The sequence below is a fragment of the Mus pahari genome, chromosome 17 (assembly GCF_900095145.1).
Source record: "Mus pahari chromosome 17, PAHARI_EIJ_v1.1, whole genome shotgun sequence".
In the NCBI taxonomy this organism is placed as follows: domain Eukaryota; kingdom Metazoa; phylum Chordata; class Mammalia; order Rodentia; family Muridae; genus Mus; species Mus pahari.
The window spans coordinates 38,066,287-38,084,316 of NC_034606.1; the positions used below are offsets into that span (position 1 = coordinate 38,066,287).

Here is an 18,030-nt window from a genome sequence, read left to right on the forward strand (position 1 = left end):
GGAGAGGAGAGGAGAGGAGAGGAGAGGAGAGGAGAGGAGAGGAGAGGGAGCCTATATGGTACAGTATTACCAATGAGGTTTGGGAGCTGGTTAGGGTAATGGTGTACAAAGACACTTCACTGAGATGGGAGCCTCTAGGAGAAAGGCTACTTTAGGGAGAAGAAGGTGGGTGGTCCTGGTGTGACATGGTGTACAGGAAGAGTTCACAGGACCTGCAAGGAGATGGCAAGCATCGGGGGTGTCCCTAAGGAACATCAGAAGCATGCATGGCAGGACTAAAGGCAGGAGGAGGTCCCTAGGCTTGGTAAGGTCGTGAAGCAAGAAGAAAGGGAGGAAAAAAAAAAAAGGTAGAGATGAAGACTCCAGGGACGGGGTCCAATGGTTTGGTAGGTAAAGGTGCTTACCATGCAAGCCTGGAGCCTGAGTTTAATCCAGAACACACATAAAGTCAACAGGAGAGAACTGTCCTCTGCCCTCCCCATGCACGCCATGGCGTATGTGCTACCACAGGCACAGGCACACAGTCATGCAAACTGAGATGAAAGGAGGATCAGGGCCAGGGCCAGGGAAGGGCAGGGAAGAAGGGATAAGATAATGAAGGAGGGAAGCCAGGGAACTGAGAAGCCCTACAGGGCAGGGCTTCGGGAATACAGCATGCAGAAACCAAGACTGAACAAGACCAGGGAGGAGGCACCATGCCTAAGTGACCTCTGTACAAGGTTAGGAAAAGACTAAACAATAGGCCCAGCTTCAGCCAGGAGAGTACTGCTCTAGACCCTGGTGACAAGAGCTTTAATAAGTGTCAAGAGCTGGATAGACAATGTAAGGCATCAAGAAACCATGGCAGAGGTAGATGGTGGGGTCTGCAGGGACATACAGAGCTCTAAAGGGGCACAGTGGCTCTGGAGAGGATGCGGTCACACTGAAAGAAGCTGAATCCATGTTGTCCCAAAGGAGAAAAGAAAAGATGGGGCGAGGGAAACCAGACAAGCCAAGGCACAAGACTGACCCTTCCCCCCACAGCAGCACATCCGGTTCCTGGCACATAGCAAAACCAAATTTTTTCCCCCTCATTTCACTTTGGAAATAAATGTCATCATCTTATTATCATTTAGCTGGTTAGGATCACGGGTCAGGTGACCAGCTCCAGTGATTTGCCTCAGTGATGCAAAAACCACGGAGGAACTCTCCTTACCATTCACAGTGATCATTCCTGTAGTCTGTGGGACCCCGACCAGCGTCACCGGGTACAAGCCAGATTCCGCAGGGAGGGAAAGTGCTGCGGGGAGAGACTCGAACTCCACTCCGCTGGTGAGAAGCCCCTGCAGGAAGTAAAGGAACACGGTGAGGAAGCACAGCCCGGGCCCATGCTGGACGGCCACCCCCTAACGCTGGACAGCCACCCCCTAATGCTGGACGGCCACCCCCTAATGCTGGATGGCCACCCCCTAACGCTGGACGGCCACCCCCTAACGCTGGACGGCCACTCCCTAACGCTGGACGGCCACTCCCTAACGCTGGACGGCCACCCCCTAATGCTGGACGACCACCCCCTAACAAACTCTGTGACTGCACTGCAGAAACCATGGGAAAGAAAAGTCCAGCAGCTTTTCAAAACCCCACAGAGAACTTCAAGGGAGTCAGGTGTGATCTGGGCGCTGAGAGCAAGTATCATCATGTGATTCCTTTCCTTTGCTGTTTTGTCAAATGAGAAGGCAGACCCAAAGAAAAGTAAATATATATTGTGTTTCACACACAAAAGGAAAAGAGTGTGGAAGCTGATTTCAAAGTGATTTCAGGGCATCTGTAAATTATTTGTTCGTCTCAGAGCAGAGCAGGCTCTGAGCTTGCTAGTGAACCACAGGAGTCCCCAGCCTCAAGAAGCTGCCCCTTGACAGGCCATAGTGCAGAGACAGCAGCCCTTCGGAGATTCCAGTCAGTGCCAAAGGGACATCTGTTTGCAAAGGCCAAGTCCTGATCATTGCCACCCCCTGGAATCCATGTTGAACCCTGAATAAGCAAGTATGGTCAGCAAAGAGGCAAAGGCCAGAAGGAAGTCTAAACAGCACAGGCATTGTTATGAGCTATCAAAAATAAAACAAAAAAACAAAAACTGGAAAGGAAAAAGAAGGAAATAGCATTAACAAGACCATAAACATCTTGGAGGAAATGCCAAGATGTTGTGCAAGATTCCACGGCAGATACTGAACACGACCGGAACAAAGAGGACCTCAACAGAGAAAGAATTCCAAGATTTCACAGATCTCCGAAGGACAGTGGTCAAAATGGGAGGACCTCACCTTGGAGACACTGACCAGGAGTGGGTGCACAGACTCATGAGCACTACTCACAACAGAAGGAAGTATGCCAATATCAAAAGGAGGGAGGCAGCATCGGGCTTCCTTTTTCTCCGACATCTTAGTGAGGCTGCAGTGGACCACACGACTCTCTGAACTTCGCCATGCCGCCCAAAGACAACAACAAGAAGAAAGATGCAGGAAAGTCGGCCAAAAAGGACAAAGACCCAGTAAATAAGTCTGGTGGCAAGGCCAAGAAGAAGAAGTGGTCCAAAGGCAAAGTTCGGGACAAGTTGAACAATCTTGTCCTGTTTGACAAAGCGACATACGACAAGCTCTGTAAGGAAGTTCCCAACTATAAGCTTATTACTCCAGCCGTGGTCTCAGAGAGACTGAAGATTCACGGTTCCTTGGCCAGAGCAGCCCTGCAGGAGCTCCTTAGTAAAGAACTTATCAAGCTGGTTTCAAAGCACAGAGCCCCAGTAATTTATACCAGAAACACAAAGGGTGGAGATGCCCCAGTTGCTGGTGAAGATGCATGAACAGATTCAATCAGCTGTACATTTGGGAAAATAAAACTTTATTGAATCAAAAAAAAAAAAAAAAGGAGGGAGGCAGAGAGGGACCCTGTGGGGACAGGCTAGGGTAGCAGAAGTGTGAACCACAGGAGCTTGTGTGCATACACACATGCGCGCGCGCACACACACACACACACACACATACACACACACACACACACACACACACATATATATATGTGCACAGAGAAAAGAAAGCATGTGTATGTATGCCCACACTTACACACCCTTCCCCAGCTTTGTCTACAAAGGACACTGGAAGCAAAAGCACTCTGGTGGCATCCGATGATGTATGTGAGGTGTGAATAGACGTCATGGGTAAGAGTAAAAGAAAAGCCAATTATACGGCTGTTGCCCCTAAGCAAATCACATGGACACTTAGCTTATGTCTAAGCTAACTAAAGCCAAATGGCAGCTGCTAATACATCCTCAGGGTAGGTAGTGAATATGTGAGAGTTTATGCCTAAAAATGCTTCACTAATAAATAGTTAAGTTTCTGACCCCAAGTGGTGGGCTATCTCCAAGTAGAGCTTTAAGTTATAGTTTTACTCTTAATATTTTACAATAAGCATATATCTTTAATGTGCTTATCATGAAAATAATGAAGGCAATATTTTTAAAGACTTGTTTTCTAAATAAGCCAGGCATACTAAACATGTCTTGTATCCCAGCACTTGGGAGGCACAGGCAGGTGTAGTGCTGTGAGTTCAAGCCCAGCCGGTTACATAGTGAGACTTTGTCTCAAAGACAAAAAGAAAGGGGTGGGGAGAGAAAGATAAATAGATAGATATGGAGAGGCGGCAGCAGCCCTTGGACAGCAGCAACAGATTCTCACAGAGGGCAGGGCAAATATCCCAGTAATGAGTAAGTTTACCAAGCAAGACAGAGGACCAGAGTTTGGACCCCCAGAACCCACATAATACCAGGCGAGTGTGAAAACTAACCTTTAACTCCAGTCTCAGAAGGGATCCCTGGAGCTAGCTGGCAAGTAAGACTAGCCGCATTGGCAAGCTCTGGATTTGATGGGGAGATTCTGCCTCAAAAAATTAAGGTGGCCAGGCAGTGGTGGCACACACCTTTAATCCCAGCACACGGCAGGGGCGGGGGGGGGGGAGAGACAGGTGGATCTCTTGAGTTCAAGGCCACTCTGTTCTATAGAGTGAGTTCCAGGACAGCCAGGGCTACACAGAGAAACCATGTCTCTAAAACCCAAACAGAAAAAAATTGAGGTGAAAGAACAATGGGGAAGAGCCTCACCACCAAGCTGGGCCCTCTACATGCACACTGCACATATCCCTGTACACACATGAGAGGGAAAGCCTTAAAGAAGGGTCCATAGAACAGTGTGCACAGGGGCCTAGTCTGACCCTCATGATGAGGTTATATACATGTCCTTCCCTCACTCATCACACAAGTTGGTGGGCTGTTCTGAGGAGCATGACTGACTACAGAGTGACCATCAAGAGGGTGGGGTCAGAGCCCTGCAGTGCAAACATTCTTTTCTTACTAAACCATGGCCTGTACTAAAGCTTGAGCCCTGACCTCCAGATGACTATTTCAAATCTACATTCAATCAATTAAGATCAGTGTGTACAAAAACTGAAGGCTTGCTTGTAGATGAGTGCCAAGCAAAGATACCAAAATGACAAAGCACGGCCTCTGCACACAGGATGTCCAGAGACCTTACCTAACTGGAAGTAAAATCAACATCAGTGGATGTATATGGCCGGCATTAAGCACTGCTCAGTGATAATAGATTTAGGTCAAATGTCTGGTTGCACATACCATGTTTTCCACTCGGAGCTCAAACGGCATTGGGTTGTACACCATCAGCTGAACTTCACACACGTCGCCTTGAACCCACTGGAAATCTACAAAATACATACAGAAGATCTCCAAGGTGAGTTGGTACCATTGCTCTCCTCAGCTTGTTGCTGTGTCCATTCATCTGGGGAGCAGAGCAATGGGCTATACACTTGCCTTGGCATGAGAAGTTCACACTAAGTCCTCTCTGCTAGGAAACATAGCAGACCAGTGATGATGGCTATGGTGGTGACCGGTGCTTCTCTGGGCAGGTACAGGGGTCTCTTGCAAGTGGCCCAGAGCATGACTTCTCTATGTCCCCTAGTTAGACATACTCCTGATTTACTGAAACAACCTGCTTTGGGGCGCACACAACTGCACCAAAGGTCTCTGAATAGCCACCACTGAGAAACATTCTCTCACTTGATCCAGAACAACCCTGAGTCAGGTTCTAAAGTCCCACTCCACAGATGACACAATTGGAGCCCAGGGTGGTACTATCAGTGTCTGAAGTCACCTAATAGGAAGGAAAGAGCTTCACGGCCAGGCTACAGTGGCACCCAGAATGGCCCCTGACAGCCCTGGCCTGGAGCAAGGGTTGATATCAGCACGAGACCTTGCAAGGACATGAAGTCCTAGTGCAGATGACATCAGACCCAGGAAGGTGTGATGGCTTTGGTCTGGAATGTTGGTCCTCCAGGGGGCGGAAGCAGGGGCATCAAGACAGAAGATCCTGTCTTAAAACAAAGAAGCCAGGAGATTCTGCACCCTACTGTGCTCCAGCCCTGCACCTTGGCTGTCCAGCTTCCTCTCTTGGCTCGTCCAGTATTTTAGACTGCCCTTTGTGGGTGCCATCTGGATCAGTGGTAAGCTTTCTTTCCCTTAAGAACTGGTTAGGAAACGCATTGTCTAGATAAAAATGTCAGAGGGGAATTACTACGGGAGCTGGGGTAGTGCTGGATCAGATGAAATGTAGAACCATTTACTCGGAGATGAGTAAGAACCTGGTGACAGAAAGAGAGCATTAGGCAAACACGAGGCCTCTCGGCACAGGGCACAGCACACTGGTGCCTCTTGGCACAGGGCACAGCACCACTGGTGCCTCTCGGCACAGGGCACAACAGTACTGGCTGCCTAGGTTGTACATCATTGAAGCCGGTTCAGCTGCACTTTCCCTGATTCAGTCCTAAGAAGTTGTTGAGGCTTTCTTTTATGAAAATAGTCCATATCTGCAGAAGAGACTGAGGCAAACACTGTTTAGCCAGCAGGCTTGTCCAAACCATGTGCAGCTCAACACAGCATCATAAACTTACTTAAAATATTAGGAGGTTTTTGGTTGGTTGGTTTGGTTTGGCTTGGCTTGGGTTCTTGTTTTGGTTTGGTTTGCTTTGCTTTCTTTGTTTGGAATGGGGAACTCAACTGGGGGGCTCTCAAGGGTGAACTTTGTAGATAACAATGCTGTGTTAGCGTGCTGGGAGACGAGACAGGCTGACCAACTCCAGCAGTTTGCACAGCTGTAGGGAGCTGAGGCCACAGGTGCCAGCGTCCGTGGTTTCAGGCACAGGAGAGTGAACCCTTCTCCTGGATGCCAAGGAAGCGCTCTAACATACAAGCTATGTTTCAACTCCAAATGTATATTTTAGAATGGAAAAATATAATTTCTATTCTATAGCATCTAATGCCCTTTCTGGAACTAGCCTGATGCTGAGTCCACACTGGAGGCCTAAAGACTAGGCATCTTTGGTTTAAATTCCAAATGTTTCTAAGTATATCTCCAGGGGTAATAAGAGAGTTACTGTAGCATCAGAGAGGTAGTGGGTCTTGGAGATGTCCTTGGGGGTTGGAGGGAGGGGTCCTGAGAACATTGTCCAACTCCTTGCCTGCCTCTGTGTCTGTCTGTGGGCCTGTGTGGCTATTTCATGATCTCTGCACTCTATAGAGAGACCACCATCCAGATACCAAGGTGGAGCATAGCAGGATTAAGAGTCCCAGAACTCTGGTTTGTTTAGAGACAGGGTCTTGTTTTTAAGTAGTCCAGCTACATGGGGCAATGGAGAAGTCAGCGAGCCAGTGCAGGAGCATGCCATCCTGTGCCTCCAATGAGATGAAGGGAGCCACTGCCATCAGAGGCTGCACTTGGGCCCAATGCATTGCAAAGGGACGGCTGCCTTTCTCCTCCTCCCTACAGTGCATGCTGAGTGGGACACTTCCTGTCACCACCATAAGCTCTCCAGAGCAAAGGAGCTGTGGTAAGGGACCTATGTCTAGAGCTGACTTTCTTTGGGGAAGGTTGTTCCCTGTGTAACCATGGCTGTCCTGAAACTTGCTTTGTAGACCAGACTGGCCTTAAACTCAGAAATCTGCCTACCTCTGCCTCCCAAGTGATGGAACCAAAGGTGTGGGCCACCACGCCTGGTTCGGCGCTGACTTTCAAAACCAAAGACCAAGGTGGAATTTCAAAGACTCAACACACGTTCACAAGAATTTTCCAGCACTCAGTATCAGCTGCCTTATCTTGAAACATTAGCCCATAGCTCTCTTTACTTCCTTCTTATTTGCTCTCACACTCTCTATGAGACAAGCTCTAACGCAGCCCAGACTAGCTTCCAACTCACTATGTAGACAAGGAAAGCTTCAAACTTCTGATCTACCTATGCCCTCCTCCCAAGATCTGGGGATACCAATGCCAGTGACCACGCAGTAAACTCCATGCTTGGGATCTAACCCCAGCTTTATGAACACTAGGTGGGCCCTCTGCCTCTCTCATTTCCACTGTGAACACTTATAGAACATGCAGAGCCAAACCAGGGCAGGCCACCCTGCTACCTCAAGACTAAGTCACTCTATGCCTGCCCCAGCTTCCTGAAAGTCTATGGGCTCTGCTCTAAGATTACTGGGTAATACCAGAAACAGCTTTTAACAGCCCTACAACTTTCACAACTTACTTGCATCTTACCCTGATCTTCACTTCTCATGGGTTTACAGTCTACCTACACAAACTAGACAGGAAAATGTGTTGGAAGTAGAGAATTGTTCTCATATAAAAGGTACCCAGCAGTTGAAAATATCCTAAATCAAAAAACAAAACAAAACAAAACAAAAACAAAAAACAAAAACAAAAATTTAACTAGCCAGGAATGTTGAGGCATGTCTATAATACTGGTTCAAAAGAGGCAGAGAGATCTAGAGTCCAAGGCTAGCCTAGACTACATAATGAATTTGAGACAAGCCTGGGCTACATGGTAAGACCCCAATTCAAGAAAATATAAGCACATTTCACATGCTCCACCTATCAAATATCACAGCCTTACCTAGCCTCCTTAAGGTGGTCACAGAACTTATAACAGCCTACACTGAAGCAGATCCATCCAACACAAAGTCTACTGTAGAACAAATCGCTTAACGTACTAACATCACAATGGCTTAGACATGGAGTGAGTATGTCTACAGGTTCAACTTTAGTTACCACTGGATGACTGTGACCTTTGGAGGGAGTGACAAGGACCAGTGTGGAGCCCCTGTGACTAGACCATGTGATGTAACCAGTAAACAAACACACATACATGTTCCCTATCTCTAACATGTGATACCTCAGGTCTTTATGGCTTCTAGATCATCTATGACTCATCTTCCATTAAATAAGTTTCTAAAAATTAGATCAGTGAGCAACTGCCAGCTTAAGGTAACAAACAGGTGAAATAAGTTTCCAGGAGAGTATGCACACAAGAGCATACAAGTGTATGCACACACAGGAAAATTGGTTAGAAGCAGACTGTGGCCCACCTATTTTTTTGTTGCGTTCTTCTCCACGGTTGTGCGCGATGATTGGCGAATAGATGAAGGGGCTCTTGGTGGACATGCTCTGGCCCAGCAAGCTTTTCACCTTCTGGGGCCGCAGGCTGGTCGGGAGACTCAGCAGCTTCACGCACCTATCATTGTGAACAAAGCACAGGCACTTGCTGTCAGGACACCCACCCTGGACCACATATAAGAAACTGCTGACCATGAAACAAGATGCGCTGAAGGAAAGGAAGGAAGAGCTCCCACACTATCAGACCAGGCAGCAGAATAAACATCCCAACCCAGAAGGCCAGGAAGGGGAGGGAGGTCCTTCTCCACACAAAGGTGACAAATAAAATGAAGATCCAGTCAGGCCTTGCTAAAGGAACTGAGGTGAGGTTGGAATTCCAGATCCCTGCTGGGGCCCACTGCTCTGCTATCTGCTGCTCATGCCTGGGACAGGTCTGCCCATCGGAAGTAGAAGCCAAAGCCTATCCATGGGATCTGAAGACAGGGCAGGAGAAGGCGCCAATGCGCACACCATGCTGTTCTGGGGAACGGCTGTTTCTCCATCCACCGATGCCACACTCATGTTCACGAGTTAGAAGCATTAACGATACTTTAGAATCAACAAAATGAGTCAATGTCACTTTAAGGAAAGAAAACCCGGCAGTTCCCTCAGGTGAGTCAAGTTTGAGTGCTACACTTCATCCCATGCTTTCTGTCATCTGGATTTGTGGTTTCTGATTTATCTGATGTGTGAGTCTGATCTGTCCCATTTGCCTGTGTCCCTAAAGGTCTTTGCTCCGTATCTACTGAACAGCGCAGAAAGCATCATATGGGGAGGAATGGGGGATACTTCATAGAAATCCTCAACAGAGTTTTATAACAGAAGAAGTCATTGCCTCCAGTTGACCCTAACTGGCTCAGATAACAAAGAGCAGTACGAACAAGCCATCGAGTTATATCCATGCTGCTTTCAATACTTAAGGTACACATTTGTTAAAAAGGCTTGCTGTTGACTTGTGGGATGTTTTCAGTAAATGACTACCACAATATATACATACAGCGCTCTGAGTCAGGGCACGCAACAATACATAACAAGATAAAAGTTATGCATTAGACAAGGTGTAGAGGTTGATTGCATGGGAAAGCAACGTTGGTTGTTACGCTGCTCTCTTAAAGGCTGAGCACACAGCAGGATAGCAGTCTTAAGTGATCTCGAGGAGTATTATTAACTCCGCTATGAGGTCCAGCAGAAGTCCCAGTCTCTTTGAATGAGGGAGATGTTTGCATAAAAATGTACTACCCATCATGCTCAGCATCATCCAAATCAACTACGAACAAAGGCCGAGCCAGTGCAGTCCTGCACTACCCGCTCCCTGGGCACCATCTTGAACACCTCAAAAGCTTCTTCACGTGAGGCTACTATTATCTCCCCACTACCAACCAGGAACTGACAAACGAGATGAAGTGCAGCCCACAGTCCTATCAATGGAACGTGATGAAGACGAGAAGCACTAGCCTACAACACAGCACTGAGGCCTCTGGGGCCAGACTGGCCTGGTGGCTAAGATCAGGAACACACTGAGACAGACCAGGACAGGCGAGGATAAGGATGAGAGAGACACGGGTGCTCGCCACCCCACCTCCTAACCTCTGAGAGCAAGAAGGGAAGGCCTCACACACAGCATCACTCAAGGGCTAAGAAGAAGCACCCCAACCCTGTGTGGAAGTAAAACATCAGCCTCCTGGTCCTCTACATGGCAGTCCTGAGGAGCCAGATGCTGCGGAGGCCAAGAGCAAGACAGCATGGCCTAGGTCACCGAGCACCCACAGCAGGTCACCTTGGTGCCTAGGGTGCCACCCACTCACACCAGCCTGAATGATCGGGACACACTGTGCTGTATTCAATAAGTCACTGCAGAATGAGGTATGGCCCAACCCACACTGACTACTAAGAACTACCTTACAGAGCTGATCTCTCTTGGAAGGGATGGGCTCCTGGGCTCCCAAAAGACTCCAAGCTCCCCTGTGCCAAGAGCACATGCAGGACTTAGCACCCAGGCCCTGACGGGGTTCAGGTCACATGCAAGGGATACCTCCACCACCCACACTAACCTGCACGTAGATGGCACCTAGAAGCTGAGGTTTCCTCTCTCAGCTTCCTTCTCTGCATGAACTGCACCATCATACTGTTATCTGGGACCAGAGTGGCCTCACAGCTGGCTGAGGACCAAGTCCTCGTCCAGCACTTGAACCTGTCGCTCTCAGTAAATAGAGAATGTACTCCCAAAAGCAGGGCTTCAAACGCAGTGTCCATATCTTTTCAAGCTGAGCACTTGGTGAAAACTCATTGCTGACTGCAGGGAACCCATGCTTCGTGTGCACACAGCCCCTTACAAGGAACCGCCTTAGGCTAGTGACCCTCTCAAACTGACAGGTACCTTGACGTCGACAGAAAGCCCTTCATTACAGTCTGGAAGACCTACCAGTGGGACAACACACACTCATGGCTTTGGGGTCCAGTGGCCTGAACCTCACTCAGCTTTTGTTCATAAAATCAGCCAAAGAGAGGTACTCTGGCAATACATGTGGCTGGATGCACGTTTCCTGTCTTTGGCCACCAGTTTTCATAGGGAGGAATAATCCTTAGAAGACAGACCCAACCTGACCCTGCCCTCCCCCACCACCCACCCAGAGGGGTGGAAGTGGAGAAGATAAGCCTGTGCACACGCTTCTTAGTCTAGCTCTCAGGGTAGCCTGCATACTACAGACAGTGCATAATCTGTATTGTTCTGTATGTGCAAGCCCAGGCCCTCCCATGAGCAAGGCTTATAGCTAGGGATAGCTCACGTGCCCACCTGACCTGACTCATGCCTACCACCCTCTTTTCCATCTGCCTGGTACAAGTGTTCCTGTGCATTCTGCATGAAAACAGGTAAAGGAGGATGGACTTCAGACCGTTTGCAGGGCATCATGGGAATGCCTGAGGTAACATGTTGGCACCTGTCATGGTAGCCCGCACAGTATGCCTTCCCTCCTTTCCCAGTCTTAAGGCAGTGATTATTTGCCAACAGAGAATGGCTGTTGGTGCAAAATGGCAGTGCTGGACACAAGAAGAAAGATGCTAGGTCTTGATGCTGGCTATAACCGCACTGCTGTACGCCATACCAGGCAAGGCCCACCAACCTGAGTATTTATTTGAGGATGGTACAACTCAGGACTCTCAGAACAAGGGACACTTTATGTGCCATACCACAGTCCCACTTGAAAATGGGGTATGGGTGGGAATTCTCAGGAGTCCTCCATTCAAACTGACAGATGGCTGGTTTGTAGCATATGTCAAAGAATTCTGTGGACACTGTCAGCCAGGAAAGTGACCCTGTAACTGTTAAGGTGCACACTCATGAGTCAACCTTTTCCACAGAGTGCCGTTTTATAAAATGTGCCTCCAAGAAAAATCATCGATGGAGGCACCTGACCTAAAGCCCACGTCACTCATTTAGCCTGAATCCCTGATGAGCAAATGATGCTGGATTTGGCAGATGAAGCTGCTGTGACTAAAGCAGCATCGGAGAGGTGAGCATCCAGGATGGGAGTCTCTTCGTATATTCCATTTCATATATTGATATTTCAGAACCCCGAGTCTCCTTGGCATCCTGTGGCTAATGGGGACCGTGCTGAGCAACAATGGAGTGCTAACTAGGGCAGTGGTTGCTAGCACGCCACTTGAACAGGAAGGCACGGGAACTAATGGAGCCCTTCCTCCTTGCCTTTGCATTCTCCACTGTGTCCAGGGGAAACACAGGTCAGCTCTCACATAGCTTCTGGCCCATGTTCCGGCTCAAAGCTCAAGTGAAACACTCCCAAGCCACTCTTGTGGGGACAGGTTTCTGTCACTGCAGATGCCCCTATTAGCTAATTCAGGAAGCATCCCTGAACCCTATGCTAGATTCTTCTTGAATAATCTACAACATGCTGGGTGTGGTAGTGTAGGCCTATAAATCCCAACACTGGCCAGTGGAGACACAAGGACCAGAAGTTCAAGGTCATCTTGGCTGCTCTTTATTCCCCCTGTGCAGAGTTCTACCAGAATATTTTGGTCTTCACTGGCTGCCCTCTGCTGCACCCACGGGCACTATGGCAGTGACGTCATTAGAAGATGACATCATTCCTGAACATGGCTGAACCCCATAGGTAGCCAGTGTCCTGCTCTTCTTGACTGCTGAGGACACTTTAAATGTGTTTCATTAAATGAATTTTGGATCAGATTTAAACAAGGATGAGTTTGTCTCTCATTAACCTGCATCATAATTACTTAAAGCCACTTTGGGGTGTGCCTTATTCATGCTTCCAGGTGGGCCTTTTCCTGTAAAATGGTTTTATCATCAAGATCCAAGAAATGTCTCTGTGGGAAAAGGCATGAACTATCTATTGTAAAAACAGGAGATCATAGTTTGGAGGTGTCTCCAATAAAATTAGCTTGTAACTAACAATTCCACACAGCACCCCTGAAATCAAACTCACTGAAATGACTGTTTTTTAGACAACCTACTGTGCAGCAGTACTGCAGAGCGGGGGGGCTTTGGGCCTCAATATTCACCCCATCAAGCTCCTCCCCAGCTCCAGAGGTCACTTTCACATCCCTTCCCCTGAAGTCTTCAATACTAAGCTGATAAAGTCTGCTTTGGAGGTGGGGTTTGTTACAGTTCCAACAGGAAGCATCCAAAGGCTCCGGTGCTGAAGACTCGGCCCTGCAGCCCTGTGGAGAGGCTGCAGGGTAAAATCCACACTTGTCCCACCGGTGTATTAATCCACCGATGAGTTCACAGCGGAACGGCCTGCTAGGAATTGGGACCTCGACAGAGGAAACAGGCCCAAAGGAATGTGTCCTTAAAGTGTCCCCTCACCCCCACCTCTCTCTCTCTGCTTCCCAGCTGCCAGGCGAGCAGCTCTCTTCCCCCACATGCCTCTGCTATGCTGCAGTTTGATACAGAGCTAAGGGACCACAAGTCAAAACCTGAACAATGAAGCAGAATAAACCTTTTCTACTTTAAATGATTTGTCTCGGGTACTTTGTCACAGTGACAGAAAACTGACTCGTGTTTCATATGTTCCAGTACCCTGAGCTCATTTCTGTGGAAATGTTGGCCCAGTGCACAGCTTTTGCTCTGGCTTTTCACCAAGTGGAGATGGAGATGTCATCAAGCGGATCAGGGGTTTCAAAAGTGACAACTCCACCTAAGACTCTCTCTATGACTCTACACAGATTTTCTGGGAAAAAGAATCCTGAGGAAGGGGGGCTGGTGAGATGGCTCAGTGGTTAAGAGCACTGACTGCTCTTCCGGAAGTCCTGAGTTCAAATTCCAGCAACCACATGGTGGCTCACAGCCACCCATAATGAGATCTGAAGACAGCTACAGTGTACTTACATACAATAAATAAATAAAATATTTTTTTTTTTAAATCCTGAGGAAGGTTTGTCTAGAACAGGTTGTACTGCGAGCATGTCTGTGGAGGACTGTCTTGTTTATGTTAACTTGGAAAGAGCCAGCCTAGAAGAGGGCAGCACCATTCCCTGAGCTTGGGTCCTGAGTGGTCTAAGAGTAGAAAACCCAACTTAAACAAGCATTCATTCACTCTGTCTGCTCTTGACTATGAATATAACTAGAAGCTTCAAGTTCCTGCTTCAGCTTTCCCAAAATGATAGACTATAGCCTGAAAGTGGCAAACAATGGATTATAACATGAAGTTGAAGCCAAACAACCCCTTTCTCCCTTTAAACTGTTTGCTCCAGGTCATCTCATTATAGCAACAGGAGAAGAAGCAATGGTACCTTCTATGGGCCAGGCACAGGTACAGAGAGTACCAGTAAGATGGGTCCCTGAGAACACAGCTCTGGATTCTGTTGCCTAATTCCTGCAAGAGCACACTCATGGAAGGAGTCAGTCATGAAGGGACACTTGATGCCTCAACAAGACATCTGTCATTCTCAGTGTCATCAACTGTGCAGCTGAGCATCCGGGTGACCAAGAACTATACTGCTTCATTCCCTGGAGTGCCCAGGAATGAAGGGCACAGGACAAAGACCAGTCTGAAGTGGCCCCAAGAACTACACCATAGTCTGAATATCAGGATATGGATAAAATAGACTCTATCATGAAATGTAAGGAAGGACCTTAGTCCATAGCTCTACTGATGGGATTGATGGATGAGTAGATAAATGGGTGCATAGGAAAGTGGATGGACAAGTGGGTGAGCCTATGGGTTAGTGAGTAGGTTAGTGGGTATGTGGGTAAGTCAGCAGGGAGATGAATGAGTAGATAGGTAGATGGATAAAATGGGTAGATAGGTGGATATATGAGTGGATGGATGGATGGATAGATGGATGATAGGTGAGTTGATGGATAGATAGGTAGGTAGATGGGTGGATGGATAGACAGGTGGGGTGGGGGATAGGAGGGTTGGATAGGTGAGTTGATGGATAGATAGGTGGGTGGGTGAATGGATGGATAGATGACTGGATGGACAGACGGACTCAGGAGAGCAGCACCAAAATCTGACTGGCAGATGGGTAAATGTAATATAATTTGATTTTACCTGCTCAGAGAAAGCATTCAGAATAAAAAATAAATAAAAATAAAAAAAAGACCTGCCCACTGTTATGAACAAACATCCACCTGGCCACTGTGACAGAAAGTGCCCCAAACCCAAGGAAGATGGCATACATCTCAGTCAGTGCCTGCCTCTAGTAAGACTCCTCTAGGGGGCTCTGACTGGTAAAAGCCTTACCTCCTCACCTGTATGTCACATATGGAAGCCCAGATTCATGCATCACAGAGGAACAGCATGTAATACATGAAGCCAGACTTTAGAGAACTCCCCATGGCCACATGAAGCAAGAGCAATGGTAGCCAGGAGGCTGGGTACAGGTGGACACAGGAGAGCGTGCTAGTGGGCCACAAAGGCATGGTGGCAAATGTGGTCATCCCAGCAAGCTCATCCTGGCACACATCTGTGTGGTAACTACTGTCCTCATCCACCCTGTCCTTAAACAACTGGATGAAAACATAACATCCCAGTATTTTCAGGCAAGGTTAAAAATATTCTTGGTGAGCAAATGAAGGTTCTCTGAGTAGCTACAAGGTGCTAGGTGCTGGGTGCTGGGTGCTAGGTGCTGGGTACCAGGCAGTGTTGAGCTCCCACAAGTATCAGCTCAGCTCAAATAGAACCAGACAAGCCGGTGAGCAGACATAGCTTTAAGCACATTTCAGGTGAGAAGGATGCCCAGAGGTGCATTCTCTTGGGACGGAATAGTCCCAGGAGTGACAGCTCCAGCCATGGAGCTCCCATGGTACACCACAAACTGTCCAAGGGTCTATGAGGCAGTTCTCTTTGCCCTCCAACATCCCACAAGAGGACTGAGCACTGGGACACCCGGGTGAAACACTGAGAGCCCAGAATGTCCTATTATGCAAGGCTTTTTCAATTTCAAAATGACCCAAGTCACAATGCAGATACAGAATTATTAAGAAAGGCTTTTCTAGCCTTTAAATTCAAAAACTGAATCATTTGCTCCATCCCAAATCAAACATATTCCACTTTAATTCTTACTCATACAACCACCCAGAATAGATCCTTTTCTTTCTAACTCCTGTCAAAGATTAAAAACAACACGTCCCAGAGAGGAACAGAGCGTGCTCTGCCTCTGGCCTGCAGGTGAGATGCTTCTAGCAGAAACATAGACCCATTAGAAGGTGAGAATCTAGCCTAAGGAAGCCCCAGAGCTTGCTTACTGTCGTCTGCTGAGAGTAAGACTCAGTAAGCGACCAATTGCCCAGTATGTGAACAGGTTCTGGATTTGACCCCAACAACACAGAAAAGAAAATTAAATTGTTCATTAGATTTTTGATGCTACTTGGTTTTGTTCTAAGTTTTCAAGACAGGGCTTCTCTGTACATCCTTGGCTGTCCTGGAACTCACTATGAAGATCAGGCTCGCCTCGAACTCAGGGATCCACCTGTCTCTCCCTTCTGAGTGCTGGGATGAAAGGTGTATTCACCATGCCTGGCTAGAAAGTTATAACTCTACCTACCACTCAGGGGGTAGAAGCAAAATTCATGTGGAGCTTCCCTGAAGTCTCTTATCAGTAAGATACTCAAAGAGGGCTGAGTGTCATAATCCTAGAACACCACAGGGCTGCGGGGAGCCCAGGCCTCTCCACAGCAAGGCCCAGGACATATAACAACAGGCAAAAGGTGTGCCCAGAGGGGGACCCTAGAACTGCACACTTCTGCTCCACAGCAAAATGCTACACTGCAGCTGCTTCTTTTCAGCTTTCTAACAAACTGTTCTGAGATTTGTAAGTTGCTCCATGAGATCTGTGCACAGTGGAGGACCCATGGGGCCTGGTTCGTGCTGGTGCACCAGTGCATAGTCTCAATAGCCCAAGGTACAGAGGGGCCCTGACTGTGACAAAGATACTGCGAGGAGAGAAACACCTCTGTTTCTGAACAGTGGCAGGAAGTCAGCCCATACCTGTGAGCAGGAGATGCTCAGGTCTGATGATTTCCATCCTGAACTAGAAATCAACAAGGTGTCACCTGTGCACACAATGCGCATGGACCACTACAGAACACCACTGCCCTCAGTTCAATAAGCTACTGTCACTGAGATCTGAGGTCAGTCTTAAGTAGGTTGTAAGCCATAAAAATGGGGGTGAGGGTAGGGCGTTGAGAGGGATATGGAGAAAGTTGGAGAGGAAAATGGGGGAGTAGATATTTTTATATTTCATTGCACACATGCTGAAATTCTCAAAAATAAAGAATAACTTTTTTAAAGTGAAGTCATGAGCCTGAGGGTCAACGACAGAAGCAGTACCCTTCTGAGGGCCCCTGAATGGGAGCGACCTGAAAGCTTGCCCCACACCCTGCCCACCACCTCACCTGACAATGGGCAGCTTGGTAAACGGCACGGGAGGCAGCGTGAGGCCATCTGGGAGGGTGATGGGCTCCATCGTCCCGGGACACTTGGCAGTGTAGTTCTCCAGGCTTTGAGTCACATCTTTCTTTTCTGAGAATGAAACAGAATAGAGAATGTAGGCTCAGTAGACAAAGCAGAAGAGGGTGCCCGTCATTTAGCTTGATCTGGAGCAGGCCAGGCCAGTCCGCAGGGAAAGCTCCCATCAGAAGTGAAAGAGCAGTGATGGTTCCTTGAGATACTCCAGCAGTGGCCACTTTGAAGGTCCTGTGGAAATGGAGGGGACTGAGCTATGACCCTCTAGGATACGTCCAGCATCCAGGAAACACCTGACCAAGCACCATAAAGCCAATGAGTGGGATCAAAGCACCTTGCATTTTGAACGGTACTTCTCAGCAGTCACTAAGCACCAAGCACCATGAAAGGATTAAGTCTCCCCAGAGCCTGAACTGCAGTTTGTCCATTTAACAGACATGGAAGCAAACAGCCACAAATCAATGTCTCTGATCCTACTAGTGTGCTTTGCAAGATAAACTGTTCGTCCCCACCACTGGCATACACACACACACACATACACACACACACACACA

General features: G+C 48.0%; 1 protein-coding gene and 1 pseudogene across 5 annotated transcripts in view; one reads left to right on the top strand and one right to left on the bottom strand.

Annotated features, from left to right (window-relative positions):
• The window catches only part of Trappc9 (trafficking protein particle complex 9), a 476,366-nt gene that overhangs the window by 358,550 nt on the left and 99,786 nt on the right, over positions 1–18,030 (bottom strand). For all 5 annotated transcript variants that reach the window (XM_029547720.1, XM_029547718.1, XM_029547722.1 and 2 more), the window contains 4 exons: positions 17,407–17,533; positions 8,462–8,607; positions 4,661–4,746; positions 1,196–1,322 (listed from right to left, as the gene is read on the bottom strand). In XM_029547720.1, coding sequence (XP_029403580.1) covers positions 1,196–1,322; positions 4,661–4,746; positions 8,462–8,607; positions 17,407–17,533 — 486 coding nt within the window. The remainder of the gene's footprint in view (positions 1–1,195; positions 1,323–4,660; positions 4,747–8,461; positions 8,608–17,406; positions 17,534–18,030) is intronic.
• On the top strand, positions 2,462–2,839 carry LOC110334600 (annotated as a pseudogene).